At 37.6% G+C, this 12,140-nt stretch overlaps 1 protein-coding gene across 2 annotated transcripts in view; it reads left to right on the top strand.

The window, feature by feature from the left end:
• The window catches only part of LOC137058722 (inactive N-acetylated-alpha-linked acidic dipeptidase-like protein 2), a 436,678-nt gene that overhangs the window by 196,027 nt on the left and 228,511 nt on the right, over positions 1-12,140 (top strand). For both annotated transcript variants that reach the window (XM_067432113.1, XM_067432114.1), the window contains exon 4: positions 4,206-4,325. In XM_067432113.1, coding sequence (XP_067288214.1) covers positions 4,206-4,325 — 120 coding nt within the window. The remainder of the gene's footprint in view (positions 1-4,205; positions 4,326-12,140) is intronic.

A 12,140-nucleotide genomic window follows, 5' to 3' on the forward strand; every position in this document is an offset into this window, starting at 1 on the left:
GGTCAAAAATTCCCATAAACACACTCCTAAACCTTGTGGAAAACCTTTTTAGAAGAGTAGAAGCTGTTATAGCTGCAAAGGGTGGGCCAACTCCATATTAAACCCTACGGATTAAGAATGGGATGTCATTAAAGGTGCACTATGCAACTTTCCGTCCTCTAGATGTCACCTATTCAAAACAAAGGTGTAGTTTGATGACGCCAAGTTTGAGCGCAGAATCTTGGGACATGTGGTCTTCACCTCACAGCCAGTGGATAATAGGACTCAGGCAGAAATCATGTTCATGGATGCGGTTATTAACGTTACTGTAGTGTAAAGCAGAGCAGGACCGAGTGTTGTGGAGCTGAGCACGGCCGCTGGAGGGATTGTTAAACAAACACCCGCCTCGCGAACACCAGGACTTTTATTATGATGGGATGGGAGACAGTCGCCACGCACCCGCACTTCCGCTTTTCCGGTCATGATTATAAGGTAAAGCAGCTCTGTTTATCATATTAGATACATTTAAGTGTGTTTAAAAGGATGTTATGACGTTACTCTTTGCGTTCGCTCGGTGCTGCTGTGACTTGTTCACACTGCTAAGTGTAAAGCGCTTCTGCCAAATAAAAACGGAAAGGCTACTCCTTCAAACGCTATGCTGACACGTCCCAGCTCCTTGGTTAAAATAGCAATTTTCTCACAATTTACAAATAGTTGGAAACATTTGGGATATTGTGAGTACTCAACTGAACAAAATATATAACACTGGCCTGGTGGTTTTTGGATATTTTACTCCAAAAATATTACATAGTACACCTTTAAAGTTCATGTGCATGTAAAGGCAGACGTCCCAAAATCTTTGGCAATATAGGGTATTTCTGTCTGTCTGTCAATTTATTTGTTTGGTTGGTTCATCACATTAACCACAAGTTACTGCTATTAGCAATTTTTATGATTGGTTTGTTGATATTACCAGGGATTTGTGTATAAATGGGGAGCGTTTCTACCAATGTGTTTCTACTTTTATGTTTTCGATACCCAAAACAAATTATGTATGTATTAGCACAGATATTGACACCGAGTCAACCATGTAGAAACAGATATTTATCAATGAAATGATGCTGAAAATGATCTCTCATACCAACAATGAATGACCTTTTTATATACTAAAGCTCAATCAACAAAGATTGAGCTTTAGATGGTCCCTTCATGGTACAATCTATAAATGTCACTCTGTTCCCATCATTTTGCTCAGTTCAGATGGCCAAATCATTTAAAAGTCTAAACAAGAAACACATGCACACGCACACACACACACACACACACACACACACACACACACACACACACACACACACACACACACACACACACACGTAGTGTTTCCATGTTTTATGGGGACTTTCTATAGGCGTAATGGATTTTTTACCATACAAACCGTATTTTCTTTCCCACTACAATGCCCCTAAACCTAAACCTACCCATCACAGGAAACATTCTGCATTTTTACTCTCTCAAAAAACTCCTTCTGTGTGATTTATAAGATGTTTTCCTCATGGGGATCAAAAAATGTCTCCACAAGGACAAGGATTTCAGATATTGCCATCTTTGTGGGGACATTTTGTCCCCATAACAAAGGGATTACCAGCCCACACACACACACAAAACTGCAGGTAATTTGATAGTTTGTGGTAAATGCAGTAGAGGCTTTACCTCTGGTCAGTAATAAGTTTGAGCGGGCTCCCGAGGGTAATTAGTTCTGATGAGTTAAATCCTCCATGCTCCCTGGCTATTTCTCTCCACAGCATATTAGTGATGATCAGGTGCTGGCACTGGGCAATTACTGCACTTAATTTCTTAAAGAAGAAAGTGAGGTCAGGTAATGAGATTGAAAGTTCTATTTATTTTCCTTTAGTTTAAGGCCCCGTCCACACGGAGGCGCGTTTAGCTGTATACGCAAACATTTGTATCGTATCAGCGTTTCGTCCACACGGATTTGGCGTTATAGGAGCCTGAAATTGGGTCCCAGAGTGGGTAAATCTGAAACCGACACCCTTGCGTTTTCGTGTGTACAGCCAACCCGTATTATTTCGTGAAACAGTGATGCCATCAAACCACGTCCCGTGCGGTAAAGCCTGGAAGGGATACAGCTACGGGCACTGGGCATGCCATGCGCACATCAATATTGCGTCATTTAATGACTTTATTTGCATTATTGTAAAGGGTTTAGGGTTGGGGTTAATGGGGTTAATAAAATACAATCTGGTAAGTAGCAAATGAATTTATTGTTTTTATCGCATGATTTTGCCTCACTTCCTACTTTTGCTGTACCCCTTTTAGTCACAACTCTTCTTCTTTGTTTTTAGTGTATCTCTGTGGCAGAATTACAGCGCCTCATACTGGCCTGGCATGCATACTAAATCATTTTAAGTCTGTTTCAGTGGTTTCATGTGTATGTGGATATTTCTTGAGACGAGGGGGAAAAGATTGGATAGGGAAAGCTCTGGCTTCGTGTGGACGTGGTCTAACAGTGTTTGTCTGTGGTTTTGTACAGGGTGGAGACCCCTTTAATACATTTCGTAAAGCTACCACGTAAAATATTTCAGCATAGATTAGCTTATATTTTATTAATTTCCATGAGTTTTCAGGTCTAATACGTTTTTAATGAGCAAGGAACATTGTTCAAATTCTTGACTTTAGCTATGGTTAAAGCTGAATTTATTTATTTATTTATTTATTTTTTGAATTTTTTCAGTAACAATAATTGGCAGACACCCCGCAGCGCTGTCGTGAACCCTTCTTCACTATGCTTTTTTGATAAATAGAACTGAATACTGTTCAGACTTCACAGTTTTAGAACATATGAGCCACTCAGTGGATTTGATCCCTTAGCTACTCTATGGAGAGAGGGAGAAAATGCCTATTCTATATGCATTGCATGAAACATCTTGTTCTGAGTGATTTGATACCTTTGATACGTGAGCTATACTTTCGGGAGTGGTGATTTGTATTCATTTAACATTGATTGTGTTATATAAAAAGTAAAGAGGTGAAATGATGAAACGTTTCTGCAACACCTCGACAAAGCTTGCGTGTTAACAGTTCGAATTGTAATCTTACATGGACATTTACAAAAAGTTCAATCAAATGGACACAAGGAGGGCTTTTTAAATTCCTTTGAAATTTCAAGAGGTTCTCAGTGTAATGATGCTTTTCAGCCTTTTAAATGTGGAATACACAAATTAAAAATGTTTGTTAAAAATACACAGTGGACATGTTGCCACTCTCGCAGTTTGTCCTCTAAAGCACCGTGTGACTGGGGTGTTATTTAACATTCTCCTCAAAATAATGTTTAATTATGAAGCGATCCTCAATCACATAGATGTGAAAACAATTGTTATTTTCTTCTAGCTGCTTGGAGTTGCCAGGGGTGAGCTGACTCGTGAAAACAGCCGTCGCTCGACTGGAGGAGCCATTTGTTCTCCACATTGTGTGCCTTTGTTAATTTCATTACCTTAATGACAGACTCTCAGTGCAAATCTCATCCATTCCCATTCACCCACTATCTGCCGTTTCTTTGGGGTTAGACGGAACACTTTTATAATGCAAATGCTGACATAAATGATAAATCCCATCTTTCACCGGTCTTGTGGTTTTGTGATGCCTGGGAGATGTACTCTCCTGCCCGGAATCATGTTTCATTTACCTCCAAGCCCAATGAAAAATGAATTGAGCTCAGGTAATGCATTTCCACTTTGTGTCTCCAGGCCTTAAATAGCATTTAGTTTGACCCCACCTCATCAGCCCTCGTCAGTTGGACGTACTCGCTTTTCTTAAACTCACAAACCGGGTTCTGGTTTAATAGTGCAAACGTAATGGCAAAAAGGACGCCGCGGCCTGCAGCTGCCATGAATCTGCCTGGAATTCTTTCAGAGCTGTGACATCTATGCCGTGTCAGTGCGTGATTTATTGTACAGTGGCTAATGTATGTACTTGTCCCCCATTATACACAGCCTGATATGTTCACTTTGTTTTCACTCATGCTTCGCTATCTGTAATGAATGTGACAACTAGTTTTATGGGGTGAGTTACGTGAGTCACAACATTACAAATCAGAGGCTTGTTATTCCACACACACATACAGCGAGAGGGGTCAGAACGCTGGTGAAGACTACCATGGACCATTTTAAAAATGTCAATGTTTAAAAATGTTTCTTTTTTTTCAGGCAGAGGTGGTGGACGTTCAATATGGGAGCCCTGGGGATATGAGACGAGTCCAAGCTAGTACAAATGTTACCAATAAAATAGCACTGCTAAAACTTGGACAAGCACCGTTGCTTTACAAGGTATGTAGTTTTTTTTAATGTAAATTAAAGTACACTACCATTCAACCTTTATTAATTTATATTTTATTCAGCATGGATGCATTAAATTGATTAAAAGTGACAGTTAAAGGGTTAGTTCACCCAAAAATGAAATTGATGTCATTAATGACTCACCCTAATGTCGTTCCACACCCTTAAGACCTCCGTTCATCTTCGAAACACAGTTTAAGATATTTTATATGTAGACCGAGAGCTGTTCTGTTCCATTGAAAATGTATGTACGATATACTGTCAAACATCATCAAAGTAGTCCATATGTGGCATCACTTGGTTAGTTAGACTCTTTTGAAGCATCGGAAATACGTTTTGGTCCAAAAATAACAAAAAACTACGACTTTATTCAGCATTGTCTTCTCTTCCGTGTTTGGTTTCAATCCACATTGGCGACTCTAATAACCATCTGATGTCACATATGGACTACTTTGATGATGTCTTTAATAACTTAAATATTAAATATCCTAAACTGTGTTCCGATGATGAATGAAGGTCTTACGGGTGTGGAACGACATTAGGGTGAGTCATTAATGACATAATTTTCATTTTTGGGTGAACTAACCCTTTAAGACTTTTACATTGTTACAAAATATTTATATTTTAGTTTACACAAATATCAAGCAGCAGTTTTCATCATTGATAATATTATTACATGTTTTTATTAAATCAGTATTAGAATGACTTCTGAAGGATCAGGCAAAAAAAATAAACTTGTTGTTGTTTAAAAGTTTTAAAGGTAAATTAAATTGACAGATGTGTTCATCTTACATAATAAACTTTTATGAATTTAAAATAACATTAAAATGGTACTTCAGCGCTGGGAGGATGAATCTGTATTTAAACTGGGTCATCAATGTAGTAGAAATGTGAAATTATTTTTGAAAAAAAATATATATTTTTATTTATTTGGTGCTTTCTAGACTGAGAAAAGACAGAAAATGTATTTTTGTCTCATGGGGATGAAAGACTACAATTCCCAGAATGCTTCGCTGCCCTACGAGGCCACTCCCAAAGCCACCAACTTGATTACTGTGACTGAGTTTGAGAAGACACTACAATTAAAAACTGAACGTGTCTGTTCAATATAATGAGTGAGTCACCGCGCGAGTCTCACAGCACTGAGCACTAACTGCAGGAGTCAGATAAATGAGCTGATGAGCTCTCGTGATGAGAGCTGAGGTAATCGCGACCACATTCGCGGCATACATTCACAACCCGTCTTCAGTCTGGCGCGTTTTCAGTTCATGCCTTTGGAAGCCTAACTTTCATAGAAATTAATTTGAGAAGTTAAAACACTAACATTGCTCTCTGTCTCAGCATAGCTTAGTTTCCATGAATGCCTGAGGCTGCAGCTGCGAGCTGAGCTCTGAGTGTGATCTCCATCCCCCACGCGCGGGTGTAAAACATGAGGAAATGGCTCCCTCTGCTGGCTGTAGTCTTTAGCCTTTGGCCAAACGCTCCTCCTATGATGCAAATATCGTCAAAATGCGTCATCGGAGGTTTTTTCCAGAAATAAAATGCATAAATCTCTTGTCTCAGGGGATATGAGGGGGGAATCACAATCATTTGAATATACTTCAGGGTTTCTACTGATACAAAGCCATATGCTAATCGCTGAAATAACCCTTTAAGTAAACTGCACAAATAAATATTATGTAACAGTGACAAATTCAAATGGTTTGTATTTTTTTAGTATTTTTTCCTTTGTATACTCAAAGGAATTTTGTCAGCTTGAATTGCGTTTGTTCATATAACTAAATTATTTGAAAAAAAAAAAAATGCTCATTATATTTGTGTGCAGCTACTTGACCCATCTTTTTAAAGTAAATTCAACAAGTAATTTTTTGTGACACTCAATATTGGAGTAATGATGCTGATGATTCAGTTTTCCCATCCCAAATTTGTTTCAAATATATTAATAATAGTGTTTTTACTGTATTTTGTTTAAATAAACCCAGCCTTGGTGAGCATAAGGGACTCTTTTTTCCCCCACAACAATCTTACTGGCCCCAAACTTTTGAATAGTAGTGTGTATGTGGAATTATTTGCTTCTTATTGACCCCATTAAATCAAAACTTCAAATGCCAATTTTGATGTGTATATGACAACTTTTAAGAACAAATGAATTAACAATTTTCTGACATTCATTCTTGATCATTGTTAAGTGGAGGCGTTTAATCCCTTCAAAGAGATGCTATCTATTCATTAATGACTAAATTAGATTTACTTAGTCTCATTAGTCCAACAAATAACCATGATTATTAAAATTGCATTTAATCATGACAGAGATTCAAGCTAGTTATTTCATATAATTAAATCACTGTGCAGCTGTTTGGGAAATCATTATATGTGATTAATGCATAAACAATGATGGTGCTGCTCAAGTCATGTATTTTACAATTACTTAATGATATAAACCATCTCTGTAACATTAATATAGCATTTGGTATATGATTGTGTTCCCAATAGCAACTAAAGCTTAACACCAGAATGTTTTCAATAGCAGCCAGATAGCCTTTAGAATGAGCATGTTTCAAATGGCAAATATACTTAAAGAACAAGCATGTTTTCAATAGCTCTGTAAACCTTGGCAGTATGGTTCTGTTCTGGGCAAGAACTCCTAATGCATGCATGCAGCCTAGCATGGATAAGAGCAGGGAGAGCAGCAATAACCCCCCTAAAGGCCTGGACACACCGGGGCGATTATCGCACACGCTTATCGGCAGCATTTTTTATGTTTTTGGTGCGTCTGTGTGTTCACACCCAAACAATTTTCCCTGGCGATGCACCAAGGGAGCGTGCAAATTCAGTAGAAGGCACTCCCGACACACAAGGTGGTGCTGCGGCACTTATGACACTCGCTTGTCACACAGAAGAAGAAGAAGAAGAGAGATTCACGTGCTTGCCAAATCCCTTCACACACTTTTTGCTAACTGGCAAGCTTCATTATGAGCTCATCTTCTTCTTGGTCGACTTACTTCCTCTTCATTGTATCAGTGAGTGCGTTTACATGCACACCAGTAAGCTGATAACTAAAAACAAAAACTGCTTATTGAAATAATCAGTTTTCCCGTTTACATGCAAACCAGTAAACGGACAATGCAAGTAAACCGCGTTTACATGACTTTATTAATAAACCGGGTTAATTCCTTGTAGTGATGTCAAAAATAATAATGTCCGTATCTGAATGTGAGTTTTTCAAATGTTACGTCAGTTGTGATGTTAAAGAAAGCGTGTCAGCGGGAGATTTCCGGCTCATATTATCCCTCATGTAGTTCCAGATACAGCATTTACACATTTGCATTATACATGCAAGTACCATGTTTTTTATCTGCTTTCTTGTCCTTATATAGAGTTGAGTGTGCAAACTGCACTTTTTGAATGCAATCATTTTTTTTAATTCTGCCTGTTTTTCAAACAAAGCAGTCACATGACTTCAAAAGCCTTGGAATAGAGCACATAGATGGATCGAACTGTTGTTAGGGTTTATGTGCCTTTCGGTGCTTCAGCAGTTACAATCACCATCCTCTCATCCTTTGTGTTTCATGGTTGATAAAGTTATGTGGGTTTGAACTGCCATGAGGGTGGGTCAATGACGAGATTTTCCATTTGTGAAAACACTTATTTTCATATTGCTTCTGCAAAGCAGTATCACTTTTTTATTTATTCATTTGTTTTGGGATATCATTTTCAATGAAGAGTGTAACTCTTTGATGATTCAATAAAACAGTGAAAACTGTTTTGAAAAAACTGTGTGTGTGTGTGTGTGTGTGTGTGTGTGTGTGTGTGTGTGTGTGTGTGTGTGTGTGTGTGTGTGTGTGTGTGAGCCTGTTTATGTGGTTTGAGGACACAAATTTGTATAACTACATGGGTATTACACTGGTATTACACTATAAATGTGGTTTATGAGGACATATCAAATGTCCCCATAATTCAAATGGCCTTAAAAACATACTAAACGATGTTTTTTTGAGAAAGTAAAAATGCAGAATGTTTCCTGTGATGGGTAGGTTTAGGGACAGGGGCAGTGTAAGGGGATAGAAAATACGGTTTGTACAGTATAAAAACCATTACGCCTATGGAGAGTCCCTGTAAACCACATAGACCAACGTGTGTGTGTGTGTGTGTGTGTGTGTGTGTGTGTGTGTGTGTGTGTGTGTGTGTGTGTGTGTGTGTGTGTGTGTGTGTGTGTGTGTGTGTGTGTGTGTGTGTGTGTGTGTGTGTGTGTGTGTGTGTGTGTGTGTGTCTGTCTGTGTGTCTGTCTGTCTGTGTGTCTGTCTATGTGTATGAGAGAGAGAGAGAGAGAGAGAGAGAGAGAGAGAGAGAGAGAGAGAGAGAGAGAGAGAGAACTTGTGATGGCCAGAAGACTTGGTCAGAGCATCTCCAAAGCAGCAGCTCTTGTGGGGTGTTCCCAGTCTGCAGTTGTCAGTATCTATCACAAGTGGTCCAAGGGAAGGAACAGTGGTGAACAGGTGAAAGGATGAAGGAACGGCCAAGGCTCTTTGATGCACGTGGGGAGCAAAGGCTGGTCCATGCGGTCCGATCAAACAGACGAGCTACTGTAGCTCAAATAGCTCGAAGTTAAAGCTGGTTCTGATAGAAAGGTGTCAGAATACATGTGGATGTTACTTTGACACGTACCACCTACCTAAGCATTGTTGCAGACAGTATTCCCTGTGGCCGGGGCTTCTTTCAGCAGGATAAAGTGCCCTGCCACAAAACAAAAATGGCTCAGGAGTGGTTTGAGGAGCACATCAATGAGTTTGTTGACTTGGCCTCCAAATTTCCCAGATCTCAATCCATTTGAGCATCTGTGGGATGTGCTGAACAAAGAAGTCTAATCCATGAAGGTCCCACCTCATAACTTACCGGACTTAAAGAATATGCTGCTAACATCTTGGTGCCAGATACCACAGCACACGTTCAGGGGTCTAGTGGAGTCCATGCCTTGATGGGTCAGGGCTGTTTTGGCAGCCAAAGGCAGTCCAACACAATACTAGGAAGGTGGTCATTGTTATGCCTGATCGGTGTAGATATGTATACATTATGGAATTAAAATATTATAATTAACAGCTAAGTGAATAAATGTAAGCGATGACTGATTTGAACTCCATGTACTCAATGTCACTCACAAATGTGCTTTCCATTTTCAAGGACCCATGAATAAAAGCATTTAGAATCTAAAAGACAATAACTTTTTGATGTTACATCTTCAATTTCCTGTGGACTTGATGTTTTTATAATTCAATAAAATAAAGTAAGTGTCCATGACTAATTGTGCATGAATTCAATATAATTAATGAATAATAAATAATTAAACCACATAATTCATTAAAAGATGTTTTGATGCATTTCTTTTGCAAAGCATGCAAAGGAATGTAACAAAGAAAACTTCATTTTGTTAAATCCTTTTAACGAATTATTTCACAGAACACAAAAGGAAACATAAAAACTGCATGTGTTCTTGCACATAGGTGAGCATATAGATATCATTTTTGGATGAAATCTCCCTTTAATTATTAGTATTGTTTTTAATTTCCATTGAAACTCATTGAATGTGGACAAAAAATGCCTTTCGTTCATGTACGCCCGTTAGCATACAGTAGATTCAGTTATGACTGTGTGATGACGGTAATAGTAACCTTCGGGACTACTAGACTCTTGATTTGAATTCCAGTCCTGTACAGGGCACTCTTAGCTGTCATTTGTTTGGGAAGAGTTATTGATTTTTTTTTAAAGCGAGTGCTTACTCTCAGTCTGCGAGGATCAAGCTTTTTGACTGCTCCTCCTCAGATAATTAGCCGAGAGAATGATGGCACTTTTGATCCGAGACCTTAATCTACCATCTCTGTGGCGACGCACACTCCCGCAGCTCACTCTCACACAGTCCAAAAGTAGATAATGATGCAAATTTGACTTGTAGCATTCGGCTCAATTGTGGAAGAAACACTTTTTATAAGCTTTAAAAAGGTTTATATGGTACGTCTCTCTTCACAGTAAAACAAGAATTATGGCTCATGATGTTTATGCTTTGCAGCATGCAACATTCATTACAAGCAGCATAATATAACAATAGCTCAAGTAGCTCAGAAAACACTGTCCTTTTTCAATCCTGATCTTGGAGTTGCACTTAGAATCCTTATAATACAGTCTCAAAATCACATATAGCATCAAAATGTATATGTGCAGTGCAGACAGCAGCCTTTTGCAGTGTTGCTGTTGGTGTCGTTCTATTTGCTTGTCTGTTTTCCCTACTTTCCCCGGCAGATTTCCCCAGGGTGTACGGAAGTTCCTGTCCTGCCCTGAAGGTGCTGAAATGGAAATATATTAGGAGTGTATTTATACACATTTACTGTATCTTTGCAAATGTCCCCTCTTAGGAAATCAACAGATATGGACAGAATTTTTTTCTGGTGCAACTCTAGTCACCCTCATAAATAGTTTGAAACAAGGCTGTATAAAGTACATGTAGATATATAGGACAAACTCTTTACTGGAACAAAACAAATCTTTTTGTAGTTGTTGAGTTCATTAAAAGTCTCAATAAGGGCAACAGCAGTCAACTAGAAACAATTTGCACTAAATGCAATTAAAACATAAAATATGTTATGCAATTGAGTTACAATGACACTTTATTTTATTAAGTTGTTTTATATTTAAATAAGTACTGAGCAATATTAATTCACTACTATGTGTACTTACTATAGATTTAGGGTTTGTTTTAGGGTTAGATACTTATAATTATTCCCAATTTACTGTTTTTACTATATATGTGTTTAACCGTCACCTTAAAATAAAGTGTTACCAAATTCATTTTATTTAAGGGAAATCAGTAAGTTTATATTAGCGTGTTAAAATTAGCACGTTAACATGCTTTTTTCCTTCAGTACTAGTTCTGCTCATTATCATCAGGTGTCTTCAATGTTGGCAATACAGAATAGTTATTAATTCATATTCATCTTTGACATCTGTTATTCAGATATTTTGTTGTTATTTATTGAATTCATTTGATTAATTCTTACTCAATTCTTATGTGTTGAATTTAATTCATAATATTGCTTGTAATCTATAGCCATCATTTTGTTGAGTTGATATACCGTATTATTTGTACAGTGATCACACTCTTATTCATGACTACTATGCAGCAAAATCGAGTTCTCTTTTGCGCTTGAACATACAATAACAAGCAGAATTATGCCAAAATGCCCGTTTTATTCTCTTAAATGAGCAGTCTTAAATGAGTTAAATAACGTCAAGGGATGAAACGGTATTGAAATTTCACATCACGGTTATAGTGTCCTAAATTATCACGTTATTTTATGTTAATATTTTTATTAACATAAAAATGTTATATTAGTTTTGTTCAAATTAGATAAAGTGTCCAAAAAGAACCAATGCACGCACTGAAAACATGTCAACAAGTTTTATATTTGAAAATCAACAAATAACAAATTAATCAAGCAGCTCTATGCCCTTTTTAAATGCAAGATTATATTCTGTGGGATTTCCTTCCTTATATTGGCCGTCGTCGATAGCACCACATATGCATTATTAATAATTTGGTGTAAATATAATCTCTAATATTATCTCTATAAATATGTTCAAGCAATATTCTCATCAGTGTCCTATTAGGCATGATACATTTAAATCTAGCATATTTTGAGCCCAACCAGTATCCCAGTAAAATAAATCATATCCATATTTTAACATGATTTGACAGTTTATTTTATTAAATATCAAAAATCCAAAAGGTGTGCATTATACCCGACACCTATGAACACA

The sequence above is a fragment of the Pseudorasbora parva genome, chromosome 22 (genome assembly GCF_024679245.1).
Source record: "Pseudorasbora parva isolate DD20220531a chromosome 22, ASM2467924v1, whole genome shotgun sequence".
In the NCBI taxonomy this organism is placed as follows: Eukaryota; Metazoa; Chordata; class Actinopteri; order Cypriniformes; family Gobionidae; genus Pseudorasbora; species Pseudorasbora parva.